We start from the raw sequence: 18,254 nt of genomic DNA, 5'->3' as shown, positions 1-18,254 counted from the left end.
TCTAGTTCATGATCATCTTCCATTCAGAACATTTAAATCATAATTTGGAAATCATACAGGAAAATGTATTTTCACACCTTTTTCCAATAACTGAAAATAATTCATATATTTAGAAAAATGATGGTGAAATGGGTGGACAAATGAGAGAGCTACATGGAACATGCATGCTTGGGATCCCAGGGGTTAGCATTGCCTTCATCTGAAAACATTCAGCTTATACTTAGTGAATGTTACGATAAATTGTATTCATCATACAATTTTTCTTCACATTTCTCCACTAAAGCTTCTTACTTAATGCATGATGATTATCTACATATTGAGAAAAAATGAAACTTATTTGAAACAGAATCCTTTTCTGGCTTGCAGCTTCTGCCAGATCAAAATATTCAAGTTGTAATTGGCGAGATATACAATAAACTACATTTTTCATGCAGTTTTTCTAAACAGATCTCTTCAGTAGGTTCCAACCTTATACATGAATTAATGATTATGCATTCAGTAACATTTAGGGGAAAACTGTTGAAAGAGTTGGAACTCCTACCTGTCTCATGTTCATCTTTTGTTCAAAACATTCAACTTAAACGGTGTGGTAAATGGTGTGGTAAATTTCATTTTTCCAATACTTTTTCTCCACAGTTCTTTTCACAAGTTTCTTTCCTAATTCATAATCAGTAATAATTCATATATTAAAAAGAATATGTGAAAATGGGTGTACAAATGAAAGTACATAAAGACATAAACACATCAACACTTGTGATTATAAGGAGGCTGAAGCATCACTGGTTCAGAATATTCACCTTTCGCTCATTAATTGATGTGATGAATTGTACTTTTTGCATATTTTTCAACAACTTTCCCCTTAGGTTCTTACTTAGTGTATGAATGAATGAATAACCTCATATCAACAACAGTACAGTAAACCCTTGATTTAACGGACTAATAGGAGGAAGGGGGCAACTGTTAATGCCAAAAGTCTGTTAAATTGAGACTGTAACCTATGGGCCATTTTTTAATACAATATACACTTCACACACTTTCTTTTAACTCCTCTATCACTTAGTGCCATTTTGAATTGTAAAGATTGCAAAATCATTTAATGAATAAAGTCACAGTTCTCTGTATACAACCTGACCACAAGGTAGCTTGAGGCAGACTGACACCAAAACAAAGCGAGTATACCCCACAATACCAAAAACAAGTGCAATATGTATGATATGCACATGGTGCGGCATTTGAGATTTTTGAATTTTTTCCATTCTTTAATCACGTTATCTTTTTTGTTATACTTAATCACCGTCTTCTGTGTTAGCGAGGTAGCACAAGGAAACAGACGAAAGAATGGCCCAAACCCACCCACATACACATGTATATACATAAATGCCCACACACGCACATATACATACCTATACATTTCAACGTATACATACATATACAGAGACATGTTGGAAAGGATCACAATTTTGTGCATGATCAAGTACATTCACATGAGTCCAATTGTTTCATTTTCCAAATGGACTCATAGGAATACTTAGACATATACATATATACAAATGTACATGTTCATACTTACTGCCTTCATCCATTCCCATTGCCACTATGCCACACAAGAAATAGCACCCCATCCCACTCGCGTGTGCAAGGTAGCACAAGGAAAAGACGAAAAAGGCCACATTCGTTCACACTCCATCTCTAGCTGTCATGTGTACTTATCATTAATCAGTGTATTATAATTTGCCCAGTCTGTTTAACATGAAATCCGCTAAATAAAGGTACATTAAATCGAGGGTTTACTGAACATACAAAACAGCTAAAACAGAATTCGTACTTAGCTCATTATCATTAGTTCAAAACATTCAACTTATAATAGGCAAAGAGTATGGCAAATCATATTTTCAAATATTCTTTGTACACATTTCCCCAGTAGGTTTGTACTTCATGAATGGATCAATGACTATCTATGCATTTAGTAAAATACAGGAGAAAACAGTTGAAACAGTTGAATTCTTATGTATATGCGAAAGCCTTCCATTCAAAACATTCAAATTAAAATGGGTGACAAATAAAACTAATTGTAATTTCTACATACTTTTTCCACACTTCTCTTCAGTAGCTTGCTACCTAATCACTGAACTAACAATAATTCAGATATTCAGAAAAATAAGAGTGAAAATGGGTGCACACATTAGAGTGCTAGATTCTCACCTAATGCATGAATCAAAGTATTTGAAAAGCATACTAATATAACAAATTGACATTCACTCAATTTTATTACATTGTTTCCTAAACAGATGTTCATGATGGTATCCACTTTATGTTAATCATTTACATACCAGAAGTCCCTCCATATACTGAACTCTTTTGGATGACAGATAAACAACCTGTACTTAATTCCCACTTGTTTACAAAAAAGTCACAATGATAAAAGAATGATTACCGTATTAAGGTGGTAAAATTCCTTTCCATTTTCATCAACACTTGTGAGTAGCTTTTTCTTTATCGTGGCCTCCCCTTCCAATACTCTCTTCAGAAGATCCTGAAAAAACAATGAAATTCACATCACATTCCATAATATTCAAAATAATTCAAACATAATCCATACACAAAACAAAACTAGAAGTTCGGGCTTATTATCCTTAACTTACAATTACATCCTCTCAAGATGGCTCACTGGAAACCCCAAGCTGCCATCCAAACTATCTGGCCAACTCCCTAAACGACCCAGTACTTCAATGCTCTGGGATTAATCAAAAGGTATTTCAACAAAAGGTAGCCTAAAGTTGCACTGAGTATTTCAAAGCAATCAAAAAAAAAAAAAAAAAAAAACTATCTGCACTTGAGAACACATGTATAAAACAATGTTTCAAGAATACCTTTGTGAATATAATCGATTTCCTCTGCTAAACAAGATAAAAAAGGCACAAATACATAATACCAAACCAGTAAGACAAGGATCCTAGTCTTCAGCTTTTCTGGCCTTTGAAACAGTTTACAAATAAGTCACTAAAATTCTCCCCAACTTGACTATAGAAACCAACTTCAGACAAGACTAGAGTATGCTTCTTAGTTTTGGTCACTGCATCAAGAACTAAAATGGTCCATAGGAGGGCAACCTGAAATAAAAAGACCTTAAGGGGGTATTAAGTTAACCCCTTAGGTATGCAAGTACAGGATGAACCTCTTTAATCCAGTAACATTGGGACCTGGCCATTACCGGGCCAAAGAAAATGCCAGAAAACAGAAAGTGACCTCTAAGGGAGACCCATGTAAATATACATCCAACCTATAGTCTTGCCAGCTCATTCCACATACATACTCCTGTGTTATCATGGGTAGAACAAAGCTTAAAACAAGAAATAATACATCCGTTAATGCTTCCAGACAAGGTTTTTAGTGTTACATCAGATTACATCAGAAGTACCCCCAGATGAAGAATCTGCAATATCTTGGGCAAGATTTTTTGTGGCATACGACGGAAGTACAGTGCAGATTTATCAGCATTATACACTTGTTCTGGGGCTAAGTTTTCCCCTGCCACTAACTGTGAAAACTCATCCACAAACTTTGTTGCAGCTGTGTGACAAGTAGTTAATGCAACGAATGATCATAGGTAAGTAGTTGGCTTTGGTCAGCTCGTTATTATTGTTGTTTCATTGTCATCATCAAGGCAACTAGCCTGCGCTGCACCAGTCCCAGCCAGGTGGCCAGCTCATACTCTCTCTCTTGCCCTATACATATTGTTGTTGGTTGTTTAATAGAGAACTGGAGTTTTTATTGATGCTCTTAATACGACCTTACACTACAAGCTTTCATGTCAGCACTATGCTTTTTGCCACACACACTATATATTGAAATTCCATGTCTCCACTTAAACTTGTGTACCCATCCTTGCAAATATTCACAGCCATAGTCTAGCTTTAGTTCTCTGAAAATCTTCGGCCTGCTCGACATGCATCTCCCCAGAAATGCTTGCACCTTCATTATGTGAAAGCTTAAACCACTTTATAAGTGCACTGTCTAACTCTGTACTCATGGCACCTTTCATAGTTTTCAGAAACTTTTAAGTTTTCTGGCTTTCATTTTCAGCAAAAATCTAAATATAAGAAATGGAACAGGACTGTTAATTAACTTGGATGCAGTATAAACCAATTTAGGCACTTTAGTCCTGCTAACAGCACTGCCCTGGTGGTAGATACGCAAAGTAATGGCGGCAGATTCAAAACGTGCCAGACCACAGAATGCCGGATTAGAGAGGTACAACCTGTATTAAAATCTCTGAGAATGTATAATAGGATCACAATTTATATTCTGTATATTCTGTGGAGCAATCTGCACTTATTTCTATGTCTGAAAATTTACCTTGAGGGGTTGATTAACCTGGGTAAGTTTCATTCTATCGTCAACCTTCCCATTTTCTTTTCTAATTCTATGTATGTGTAAATCTCAAGAATTGTTGAAACAAAAAGAAAATGTAGGTTTAGAAGAACTGAAAACTTTTCCTTCTGAGACAGTCCTGAAAGCAACATATCCTGTTGGATACTCTCCCGAAATGGGGCTACAAAATTCTAACCATATGTCCTGGTGGTGGTGAATCCCTGGCTCTCCCTACCTACTGCTATCCTCCCGACTAGATGGTAGCAACTCACTCACTTTAGGCCTATCCTCATCCAGCAAGAGTCTACCACAGAAATGACATCCTGAAATGCTTGGCCTTGGTCAGGACTCAGAATTTGCAGATCATAGAAATCAGCCCAAAAAAGCCACAGATGATGCTGTACAAGAAAATTTCTAAAACCTTTACCTACTCCACATGTACATTAATACAAGCTGAGCAGCTGTTCTAGACATACATTTATGCACTGAATTTTGCATCTCTGTACTCTGCACCAACATGTGATACTTTCTTCCCACAGTTCTTCAGCCATTGCCAATAACAGGATACTTTCAAAAGACTTCTAGAATGGGGGCATAGTTGACTTTAGCTAGATTTAGAGAACCAGATAGAAAATGATCCTGTATTACTTCATCATAATGATCTGTCTTCAGATCATGTGAAGTGATCTTATGGTAAATGTCTCTTCCAGCTCTGAACATTGACCAAGATGAGGCAGAAGACTGTATTTCTTGTAAAAGTCTATCGCATACGCCTTGGAGGTATGTGTCCGACAAAAAACCCCTCTGGGCATAACCAAGGAGAGAATCTTTTCCACTAACTCTAAGGGGAGCAGGGATTTGCAAAAATCTTTGTTCATGAGAATGGAGATGGTCAAGTTTATCCACCAGATATAAAATTCCACACCTCAAACTCAGGACATTCAAGAATATGGAAAACCATGGAACCATAAGCTCCTTTTGTTGATAAGAGGATGTTTGTACCTCCAACCAAGAGCATGCACTAACATGACCATTCTTGATTCAATGCATTCCAAACAACTGTCACTGGAGATCTAGAAGTTGCTCTACACTGGCCCACCAAACTAAGAACTCAAAAAGTTCCAGAACAAGTGCTCTTGGATGATTCCTGCTTTCTGTAGGAAAGAATCTGTCGCCCAGAAGGCAACCATTTATGGCCCAAAACTTTACCATATTGTTGCACTGGGCTGCACAAGTTTGCTTTTCTAAGAAGCAACTCTAGATAACATCAAGATACCAAAGTCTGACACCATAAGGCAACAGCAGCATATGCATGCTCCCAAGCTCTGTCCCTAAAGAGACAGAAAGCTGTGGTCAGTTTCAGTCCATCCCTAACCATGTAAATTGCTGACTGGGACTTAAGCAAGAGTAGTCAAAGTCAGTATAAACCCTACTTTCTGTTTTTACATCTCAAAGCCTTGGTATGACACATTCCTCCTTTTGAGTTGAATTTGCTAAAAAATTATAAAGGTAAGCCAGACCTACTGTTCTGATGGATGCTAGCTTTTGGGAGTAAGGCAAAAATTAGGCTACTCTAGTAATTGTTTAGAGTTATGTATAATCTGTAAGGCATCACCTTGGACTGTCAAGTCTGTATACCAATTCTGAATACCAAAAGCTTTGTTATTACATGAATAACTGAAGGTACCAGTAGGATTCCTTTAATTCTAAGCTGACTGTCCAGCTGTGACAGCTAGACAGAATACTTTTTTTGCATTGGAGGCTCCAGTTACAGACAAAAGAGGTGGGAACACACAAGCAGCCAGCTCTCAGCACCAGGGTTGGAGTAATTGTAATTCTATTGAAATGTAATTAATTAGATATATTGTAATTGTAAATGAAAATAAATTTAATCGTAATTGTAATTTATCAAGTGATCAAGTAATTGTAATTTAATTGTAATTGTGAAAGTGGTTCTGGTAACCTTGTAAATGCAAAGGTAGACAAATGGTACTTTTAAAGTACCACCAGCAGTGGTATTAGTCCCAAAAATTATGGTGGTAGTGGTATTTTTTTATTACTAACCATTTGAGTTCACCCTATTGATCCCTTGACCATACCTAAACAAAAATAGCAGTCCAACAATAACACAAACAAAACATTATACGAACACAAGAACCCTGCAGAGGTGAATAATGCAATTGTCTGTCCCAAAGAGAGCAGAGGAGTAAGAAAATCATGCGTGGAGATTTCTGCCTTAAAGGAGCTTGTGATTGTCCTCAAACTTTTTCACAAGGCCATGAAAGTTGTGGGGGGGCAGAAAAAGTGATCATATCCTCTATTGGACCAGTGATTCTGGGACTTAAAAACTTACTGGAGAATCTAATTCATAATCATAACACCCAATTACAGTACTGTGAACAACTGGCTTAATTCTTTTTGGACTCTGTGAAGAAAAGACTGGATCTATACAGGGAAATGAGAAATGTTCAAATAGCAGCTTTTTTAAGTTCAAACTGGACTGGCTTTCATTACAAGAGCAGAAGGACCAAGTGCTGGTATATGTCAAGGAAATGCTTTAAGAATTAGAGCTAGTTCAAAAGGGGTCAACATCAACAATGGATAAAGTAACATGGATGACCTAGCAGGATTACCTGAATTAAAAAGACCCAGACTTTTTCCTTCAAACCAAAATGTTCAACAAAATTCTAAAACCAACAGGGATCACAAGGAAGCACAGTGTCAGCGAGTCTTTTGTTGAAGTAATACGTAGAGGAAGGAACTCTAGTCATTTTCAAGTGATCCAATGATATACAGGAAAGAAATGCCCCAAACTTTGCATCCACTGAAGAACCTTGCAAGAGAGGCGATTGGATGTCCTGCTACATCTGCTCCATCAGAGGAAGTTTTCAGCATTGCTGGAAATTTTTTTCACTGCTAACAGAGCTCAACTTGGTGTCACTACTTTCTGTTCAATGTTATTGATAAAGTGCAATTGTGAAATGTCTGAAAAACTCCCAGCTTTTTGATTACCATCCACAACTTCTACTAAATTGAAATCTTTATTTTTGCTTTCAAAATAGTTTGACAATTGTTGTAAATAAAAGATAACCTTCCAATGCAAAGTTAGTGTTTTCTATATCAAAAATTATTTTTTCTTTACCAAATCTGGGAACTGCAATAATAACTGTGATTATAACTGATTTTGTTTTGTGGTAATTGTAATGTAACTGCTATTCCCAATTGTATTTGTAATTATAACTAATGAAAAAAAATGGAAAGTATACGTAATTGTAATTCAGTTTTTAGTGTAAATGCTCTAACCCTGCTCAGTACCAAAAAAACCTAAGAAATACTAACAGAAGAGAGAGTGAAACAATATTGCAGTGTAGGGCAAATGGGTCAAGTTTTGAAGTATGGCGGTCTTTCTGAATGTATCAGTATGTGGGTTAAATTTGGAGAAGATGGATCCCATATCAGTCTTTGCTTGGACTCCCTTTTATGGCCTGGAAAAGGTATAATAAAAAAAAAATCAATGTACTGCAAGCTCTAGATGCCCTCTTCATTTGACAAGCGTCTCTAAATTTTCCAACTCCACCCCATGCCTCTTTATTCTGTGAACTGTGGACATTGTCGGAAATACATTATGAAGTGAAAAAAATCCTCTGTGAAATGATGGATTATCATTCAAAAGTAAGAAAATACACTGAATGTTACATTATTACCTTTGCATTGGCCTGCTCCCATAATAAATGAGCATCTGAAAATGGTGTGAGTGATGTGTTTGATAGCTCAAATACCACAGGAAAATGTGGAGATGAAATTTCTTCGTTTCTATTTACACTGCTTTCCAAACTGATTCGAATATCATTTACAGCACTAGTGGTACATAGCATGAATCTATTTAGAAACAGCACATCTTTTACACTAACATTCAGAATTAGGAAGATTGTCAGGCAAGTGTAGGAAAGGCAGTACTTACGTGCAAAGACAAACTTATCACTAACCTTAACGAGTTCTGTGATGCATGACTGACAACAAACTTATCACTAACCTTAACAAGTTCTGTGATGCGTGACTGACGCTGTACACACTCGTCAGCTTCAAAACCTATTTCATTCCACAGCTCATGAAGTTGCGAAGTAATATTTCTCAGTTCCTGTACAACCTCGTTCTCCTGGTTTTCCATGGTAATGACTGAAATAATAAGAATAATGAAGATACAATATGATAAATAACAGGCCAATTATATGAATTTCAAAATCAAATCATTACTGAACATTCCACAAGAATTAACTTGAACCCATGTTACCACTGACAAACAATCTGGATAAAATCAGAAAACAATATACAATACTGAATACACTATTAATTCTATTAATTACAGGCTTACAATTACAGCTTGTACTGAACATTGGGCTTTCAATACATTAAGTGGCGAAGTGAGTTTTTGTCTAAATGATCAACTTGAATACAATAAGAATATGCTGAAAGCCCTTGTATATATTTCGAAAACAATGATATACATTAAACAACAAATGATCATGTATGGTTCATATTTCAGGCAAACCTGTCATAAAGCAGAGACATTCAGACTATTTGAAAAAATTGCCATTTCAAGTACCTCACTATGGTGGTATGGGTCAACAGACACAATTCTGAAAAAGGATACCCAAAGCCCATAATTATCATCATAATCACCATCACAGTATCAGTATCATTATCATTATCATTAGTAATAGTAGTAGTAGTATTAATAATAGTAGTAGAAGTATTTATTTATTTATCTATTTTGCTTTGTCGCTGTCTCCCGCATTTGCGAGGTAGCGCAAGGAAACAGAAGAAAGAAATGGCCCAACCCACCCCCATACACATGTGTATACACACACGTCCACACATGCAAATATATATACCTATACATCTCAATGTACACATATATATACACACACAGACACATACATATATACCCATGCACACAATTCACACTGTCTGCCTTTATTCATTCCCATCGCCACCTCGCCACACATGGAATACCATCCCCCTCCCCCCTCATGTGTGCGAGGTAGCGCTAGGAAAAGATAACAAAGGCCCCATTCGTTCACACTCAGTCTCCAGCTGTCATGCAATAATGCCCGAAACCACAGCTCCCTTTCCACATCCATGCCCCACACAACTTTCCATGGTTTACCCCAGACGCTTCACATGCCCTGATTCAATCCACTGACAGCACGTCAACCCCGGTATACCACATCGATCCAATTCACTCTATTCCTTGCCCTCCTTTCACCCTCCTGCATGTTCAGGCCCCGATCACTCAAAATCTTTTTCACTCCATCTTTCCACCTCCAATTTGGTCTCCCACTTCTCCTCGTTCCCTCCACCTCCGACCCATATATCCTCTTGGTCAATCTTTCCTCACTCATTCTCTCCATGTGCCCAAACCATCTCAAAACACCCTCTTCTGCTCTCTCAACCACGCTCTTTTTATTTCCACACATCTCTCTCACCCTTACATTACTTACTCGATCAAACCACCTCACACCACACATTGTCCTCAAACATCTCATCTCCAGCACATCCACCCTCCTGCGCACAACTCTATCCATAGCCCACGCCTCGCAACCATACAACATTGTTGGAACCACTATTCCTTCAAACATACCCATTTTTGCTTTCCGAGATAATGTTCTCGATTTCCACACATTCTTCAATGCTCCCAGGATTTTCGCCCCCTCCCCCACCCTATGATTCACTTCCGCTTCCATGGTTCCATCTGCTGCCAGATCCACTCCCAGATATCTAAAACACTTTACTTCCTCCAGTTTTTCTCCATTCAAACTCACCTCCCAATTGAGTATTGCCATTAATATCATTATATCTATCATCATCATTATCATTACAGCCTAAGACCCCTTTTCCTCTGAATGGTCTCTTTTAGCTTCAAGGTTGTGCTACTTCCTATGGAAAGGAAAGAATAAATTCCTTGAAAGTGAGAAATTCCTTGGTGAAACTGCATTCCTTTTGTTAACAGTCATACAACCTTGCCAAAGCTGACTTTTCATTCACAGCACAACCAAAAGCTGGGAGAGTGCAGTAATGCCCTCAAAGACCATCACTGCAATGTTTTTTTCAAACTGAACTGGAGGTTTCAGATAGTTATCTTTTCACACAAAACAGGCATCATTTGCATGATCATATCAGTTAAGTAAAAATTGGCAAAATCATATATGACAAAAAAATTACAGTATTAAATGTTATAGGGCTCATAATAATTTAACCACATATCAAACAGGAGCCAGTTATGACAACCACTAACTCTTCAATTTGGTTTCTTTACCACCTTGTGAATTTACCATTTTTCAATCTGTACAAAAAATCTACCTAGCCTTTAAATTTCAAAGATATGATAAAACAATGAAAAAACAATTCAGAAGTACTTTTTTTCCCTATTTTATGTTGAAGGCTCCAGTAATGGATAAAAGTCCACATCTAGGCCATGCCTTAATCAAAATATACAGAAAGTTTTGAAATGGAAAAAGAAATGACAAGGGAAAGTATTTAGAATTTTTGAGAAAGTGAGAAACCTGTCTTTTGAAATGTGCCGGGTCATAGTTATTGGGAAAGACATGAGAAGGTAGGGGTGTAAGGAAAGAAGCAGGTAAAGAAATAGCCTACCCTTGAGTTGCTGATGGTCACACAATAATGATGTGATGCAGCAGGTTGCCAAATATTATGTGGTCTGTTTAGAGGTGTGGGCACACGAGCAGCCAGCTCTCAGGAGCAAAAATCAAAGTAATAACTACAGAAGAGGGAATATGAACCAATATTGCAGCAAAGGGCATGGGGGTCAAGTCTGGAAGTTAGCCTGGGACAGTTTACAAGGCAGACCGCTTTCAATTCAACTCTGTTAAGTAAGGATGCAGAGCTAGAACCACCTCAAATGTGAGAGCAGTACTCCATACGAGGACATATTAATCTCTTGTATAAATGGAGCAACTATTCAGAAGTAATTTCAACATCTAAACAGGACATCTAGTTTCTTAGAGGTAGACTTAGCTATTCCTGTAATGTCGAGTTTCCAAGAAGGATTCGATGTTACAGTAGTGCCAAGTATGTTCACTGAGACGAGCGGTGTGAGGAGTTTACGAGAGAGATGGGTAGAAACTAGGTCTTGGATGCATTAAACTTAAAAAGATTTTGTGTACCCCACTATGATATCTTGTTCAAGTCTGAGTTTACTGAAGAAGCTATGTCAAGACGAGATACAAATGAAGTGAAGGAGGGAGCAGAATTGAAGGATGAGTCATCACCATATGAGTGCATTGGATTATTTGTTAAGGACAGGAAAAAGAAGAGAAAAAGTGTAAGGGACAGCACAGAACCTTGAGGGACACCACTGTTTATGGAGAAAAAGGGAGTAGCTGATCCATCGACAACCATAGGGATAGATCAATCGCCCAGAGGAAGCTTGATATGAAGGAGCAAAGCAAGGGATGAAAGCCAAAAGAGGGGAGCTTAGAGGTAAGAACCCAGTGCCACACCCTGTCAAAAGCCTTAGATGTGTCAAGGGTAGCTACATATGATTCTCCAAAATCTTTCAGGGATGATGACCAGACATTAGTAATATAGGAAAGAATATCACCACTGGATCTTGCCTTACAGAAGCCATACTGGTAATCAGAGATAAGACTGATTTTCAAGGTGTTCAGGAATATGGGAGTTGATGAAGGATTCAAACACTTTGGAAATGGTAAATGTCAAAGCAATAGGATGATAGTTAGAGGGATCAGAACAGTTACCCTTCTTAGGGATGGGATGTATCAATGCAAGCTTCCAAGGAAGAAAAGTTCTGGTTTTTAAATAGAAACAGAACAGACAAGCAAGCACAGGTGCAAGTTCAGAGGCACACTCTTTCAGTACAAGGGAATGGATGCCATCAGGACCATAAGCCTTGCTTTTTTCCAGAGAAAAAAGCACTTTTCAGACAGTCCAAAAAGAGATAATGGGAAGGAGCAAAGGATTAGTAAGAGAAGCACCAGGGGATGAAGGAATGTTAGTCATCCAAGGTGGAGTTAGAGGAGGAATGGGAACCAAAGAGAGTTGCTTTGTCTACAGGAGAGATAGCTATAGTACATCAGAACAGAAAAGTGAAGAGAAGGTAGAGTGACAGGAGTTGTTTGAGATGCCCTCAGCTAAAGACCAGAAAGACCTATCAGTGGATGATAAGGGGAGCTTATCACACTTCCTTTGAATAAAGGAATGCTTTGCCTCACGGATAACATGCTTGCAGTGATTACAGGCAGCAATAAAAGCTAAATGGGAGGCAGAGGAAAAAAAGCTTTTCCAAGCCTGATATGCCTGATCCCTTGCATGAATGGCCTCAGAACAGGAACGGTTGAACCATGGATTGGATGAAGAGGTCATCTCAGAGGAAGATAGGATAAATGCTTTCATTCCTTCAAGAATAACCTCTGCTATGAGTTTGGCAGAAAGAGAAGCATCAACACAGGTGGAGTTAGAGGAGGAATGGGAACCAAAGAGAGTTGCTTTGTCTACAGGAGAGATAGCTATAGTACATCAGAACAGAAAAGTGAAGAGAAGGTAGAGTGACAGGAGTTGTTTGAGATGCCCTTAGCTAAAGACCAGAAAGACCTATCAGTGGATGATAAGGGAGCTTATCACACTTCCTTTGAATAAAGGAATGCTTTGCCTCATGGATAACATGCTTGCAGTGATTACAGGCAGCAATAAAAGCTAAATGGGAGGCAGAGGAGAAAAAGCTTTTCCAAGCCTGATATGCCTGATCCCTTGCATGAATGGCCTCAGAACAGGAACGGTTGAACCATGGATTGGATGAAGAGGTCATCTCAGAGGAAGATAGGATAAATGCTTTCATTCCTTCAAGAATAACCTCTGCTATGAGTTTGGCAGAAAGAGAAGCATCAACACATAAGAGACAGTAATTTACCCAGAGAAAGTAAGAAAAGAAATTATATAATCTATTACAGTAAGCTTTGTTGAGGAGCAAGTATTTATGCATGAGTGTCATATGATGAAGCAATTAAGAGCAAGATTGTGTACTTACAGTACGATGGCTTAGGGGTGAAAAACAAATCCACAATATTAGCGGTCAGGTATATGGGTAGAGCGGGAGATAATTTGCTCTAAATCATTAAGAATGGATAATGTGAGGGTTTCAATACCTCCACCATCCATATGGGAGAAATTTAATCACTCCCTTTGGTGAACGCTGAAATATCTAAGGTAAAGGACCTCGGCCTGCAGGTGGGAGAATGTCAGTCTCATGGCACGAGTTTAGATAGTCGAAGAAAGATACAGAATTTGTAGAATTAGGAGAGCAATAGGCAAAACAGAGGAAAAGTGTGGTGAGGGGTGGAAGGGGTGGCGGTGAGGGGTGGAAGGAGCGATGGTGATAGGTGGGAGGAGTGCTGGAAGGAGTGATGGTGACGAGTGGGAGGAGTAATGGCGAGCGGTGGAAGAAGTAATGGTGAGAGGTGGGAGGAGTGATGGTCAGGGGTGGGAGGAATGAGACATGACTAACGGAGAGACAACTGTGAGGTAACCAGAGAGACTGACAAGTATAGGAGCGGCAAAGCGCTGGGGAGTGAGGGGTTTGAAGTGTTGGGAGATTGTGAGAAGGATATCTATCTATTTCTATCATACTTAACCGTCATCTCTTACGTTAGCAAAGAAGCACAAGGAAACAGACAAGGAATGGCCCAACCCACCAACATACACATGTATTTACATGAACGCCCACAGATGCATACATTTACATTTCAACGTATACATACACAGACATATACATATATACACATGTACATATTCATATACATATATACACATGTACATATTCATACTTGCTGCCTTCATCCACTCCCGTCACCACCCCGCCACCCAAGAAATAGCATCCCCCCTCCCCAGCGAGGCAGTGCCAGGGAGAGACAAAAAAGGCCACATTTGTTCACAATCAGTCTCTAGCTGTCATGTGTAATGCACCGAAACCACAGCTCCCTTTCCACATCCAGGCCCTACAGACCTTTCCATGGTTTACTCGGCACTTCACATGCCCTGGTTCAATCCATTGACAGCACGTCAACCCCGGTATACCACATGGTTCCACAAAGCTTTCACTACTACTCTGCTCACCAAACCATTCTCCTTGACCCTCTCACTTTGCACACCACCCCAACCAAAAGACCCTATATCTGCCACTCTATCATCAAACACATTCAACAAACCATCAAAATACTCCCTCCATCTCCTTCTCACTTCATCACTACTTGTTATCATCTCCCCATTTGCCCCTTCACCGAAGTTCCCATTTGTACTCATGTCTTATGCACTTTATTTACCTCCTTCCAAAACAACTTTTAAACCTCCCTAAAATTTAATGATACTCTCTCACCTCAACTCTTATTCGCCCTCTTTTTCACCTCTTGCACCTTTCTCTTGACCTTCTGCCACTTTCTTTTATACATCTAGTTATTTGCACTACTTCCCTGCAAAAATCGTCCAAACGCCTCTCTCTTCTCTTTCACTAACAATCTTACTTCTTCATCCCACCATTCACTACCCTTTCTAATCAGCCCACCTCCCACCTTTCTCATACCACATGCCAAAGATGCATGTGGCATATATATACTCAGCTGTCCATGCCATCTCGGCTGACAAAAAAAAAGTGTAAGACAGACGTTGGGCCACATAACATCAAAGTTTGGGGGCTCAAGGTCCCTCAGTTTTCTAACAGGTGTGTTGATGTTCGAATAGGCACAAACACCACCGCTGAATTGGAATTGTTAGTGGAGATTATAGTTAGATATGAAGAAGGGACTAGTGAGAACATCATTAGACAATGATGTCTCAGAGAGAAGTAATATATTAGGTGAGGTACTAGAGAGATGGTGTTCAACTGAGGAGAGGTTACTGAGCTAACAAATCTGTCTACCAAACCCCACAATTACAATCAACAAGTTGTGACTCATGACATATTTCAGCGTACTGTCACCTATCCATGAAGCAAATTGCAGTGGGTAGGCTGCATGTATATTGGCTGGAGAATGACATACTAAGAAACACAATGCCAATAGTGTGGACTAATCTAATAACTAGCAAATCACCTTAAACTCATCTCAGCTCAAATAATACACAACAGAAAGCATTAGTGTATACTGAAAACTGAGATACTGTAGTCGGTAAAATAAGTTAAACTCACTGGGCTGAGTGATTGGCAAAATAGCATCTGATCCACTGAAGTCAACTAGAGTGCAACAGTGAGTCAAAGAATATTATACTTGTCGGCAAAATAACGTTTGAAGTGACAACTAAGCAGCACTGAATCAGAGAATATTTTGCCAACTAGTTGGCATAATAATTAATTTATTATGTGAAGCAAAGTAATATAACGGGTAAGATACTAGTAAAACATAAAAACCTATAAAAATTTCATCGACAAGCCGAAATGATGGCAGAAATACACCATCAAAACAATCTGCTCCTGGGGATCGCATGGCTGAATTACTAAATCAAAAACGTGACTTGTATTACGAGTAAAATATCACACACGATATAACTTAATTGCTATGGAGGTTGGGTGAATTCTTCATACGTTCTGTTAACTTTACACAAACGTATCACCAACACTTACGTTATTCCACCCCGCATCATCTTTCATACTGCACTACCACCATATGTGATTTCGTTCACTATAACAACACCCTAGTGCATGATGAGTATAGCACAGCAGAAAGGAATCATTCAATCCCCAACGCCAACAACGAGGCGGAGCTGACACAAAACAAGCCTTGCCGAGTCTTTACCATACCATTTTTTCATCTTTAAACTTTACCTAACCCTTCACAAGTCTCATTTGAACTTATGTTTAAATCTAGTTTCAAACTTCATATTGTTATACTTTTACAGTAAATGCTATCACAGTGTTTAAAATGAAAATATTACTTTCTTTATAAAGTTCTCTCTCCCAAAAGTTCACTCTCCGTAAAGATTACTACTACAGTAACATTTATTAGTATCCAAAGTACCTATCACTACTTCTGTAACTCACCTATGCAATAAAGGAAACAATGTCACGACGTTTCATAACTCACCATAAGCGTGCTAAGCGTAAAATATCTCTGCAAAGATCAGCAAATTCAGAAGATCCTCAGAATGTTTCTCTCCTGCTTTTCAAAACAACCCACGTCCAGCTGCCGAGCTCTCTGATTGGCTCTTACGCCGAGCACACATTTCTCATAAGTTACTACAATGAAATTATATGTGTCAAAACTTTTTCCAAAATAAAATTTTTCTTTTAATACTCATCACATTTTTGAATATCAACTTTATTCTATCTAAATGAATATGATGAATACTAAAATGATATATCAGGATTATTTATTTACAAATGCATTTCAAAATGACAACGTATGATATCCGGTTAATGTAAATACAAAGTTAACGATTGGCGATGCAAATTAGATTCTAACTGAAAAACTTTTAAAGCCAATGTGGATATAAAGAATATCTTTCCTGAAAAAGGCGTCACGTTTTTAACTGTTCCAATGTGAAGAAAGGACATATTTAGAAGCAGCCTGACTTTGTGCCATTTGTTTTATAAACTCTAAGTATTGCACTATTACAAAATGGATTTCTTCTCTAGTGTAATGATATTCCCGTAATGGATTGAAAAAGTATCAATTTATGTACCTATATAACTGCCGAAACAACGTAACAAAACAGTGAAACACCATTTGTACTAAATACACGCATTTATAGCCTCGTGGAGTAGGTGCATATGTAATCACAACCAATGAAAACGAAAGAAAAAAATAAATGAAAGTATCCGACCACCTGTGATGTAGTGACTACAGTTACTAACCATGAGTCATCATGGCCCAGGGTCCGACCAGCATGTTTGGGTTCGAATCCTGGGTGTGGCAGTCGCGTACCTACACCTAGCTCATCCTTCCCCTGCGGGCTGGTCGGTAAATGGGCACCTGGCTTAGTGTGTGTGTGTGTGTGTGTGTGTGTGTGTACAAACATCTCTCTGTAACTCACAAACAGTAATCACACACACACATACATCCCAGGCCAAACCCCTGTTTTATGAAATAATGATAGGCTGTGGATGCACAAGGTGTCTTTATTGACAAATTGCATACATGATACAAAATGAGAGTATTTAGGGCTAAAAGCTCAATTCAAGGTTAAAAAGTACAAGAATTATAAAAAGAAAGATCGTAAAATATCACATAAAAGTACCACATAAAATATCACACAAAGAATCATCTATTGGACTCGGAATCTATATGACAAGGAAATGGAAAGGGTGTACAGCTTCTGCGTGCGGCAAAAAGGGCTGGTGATTGGGAATACCCAGCTTAAAAAGTTGGAAAGATGACCAGGGAACATTAATGGATTACGTGAGTTTGATAGGTGTGCAAAAGAGAGACTTTTGGATGTGAATGTACTGTGTGGGGCAGCTGGTGCGTTGGGATGTCTGATTAACTTGTGTAACCTTGGCTTATATATATATATATATATATATATATATATATATATATATATATATATATATATATATATATATATATATATATATATATATATATATATCAGGGGTTAGTGAGAAGACAAGAGCAAGGGAAGGAGTAGCAATACTCCTGAAACAGGAGTTGTGGGAGTATGTGATAGAATGTAAGAAAGTAAATTCTCGATTAATATGGGTAAAACTGAAAGTTGATGGAGAGAGATGGGTGATTATTGGTGCATATGCACCTGGGCATGAGAAGAAAGATCATGAGAGGCAAGTGTTTTGGGAGCAGCTGAATGAGTGTGTTAGTGGTTTTGATGCACGAGACCGGGTTATAGTGATGGGTGATTTG

The 18,254-nt window shown here is 38.3% G+C and overlaps 1 protein-coding gene across 1 annotated transcript in view; it reads right to left on the bottom strand.

The window, feature by feature from the left end:
* LOC139748890 (protein regulator of cytokinesis 1-like) overlaps positions 1-16,630 on the bottom strand; it is a 95,389-nt gene extending 78,759 nt beyond the window's left edge. The window contains exons 1-3 of the mRNA XM_071662253.1: positions 16,479-16,630; positions 8,405-8,547; positions 2,435-2,533 (exon numbers count right to left, since the gene is read on the bottom strand). Coding sequence (XP_071518354.1) covers positions 2,435-2,533; positions 8,405-8,539 — 234 coding nt within the window. The 5' untranslated portion in view covers positions 8,540-8,547; positions 16,479-16,630. The remainder of the gene's footprint in view (positions 1-2,434; positions 2,534-8,404; positions 8,548-16,478) is intronic.
* Positions 16,631-18,254: the final 1,624 nt, after the last annotated feature.

The sequence above is a fragment of the Panulirus ornatus genome, chromosome 6 (assembly GCF_036320965.1).
Source record: "Panulirus ornatus isolate Po-2019 chromosome 6, ASM3632096v1, whole genome shotgun sequence".
Classification (NCBI taxonomy): domain Eukaryota; kingdom Metazoa; phylum Arthropoda; class Malacostraca; order Decapoda; family Palinuridae; genus Panulirus; species Panulirus ornatus.
The sequence above is the reverse complement of the archived record's forward strand: the minus strand, read 5'-3'. Positions and strand labels throughout refer to the sequence as shown.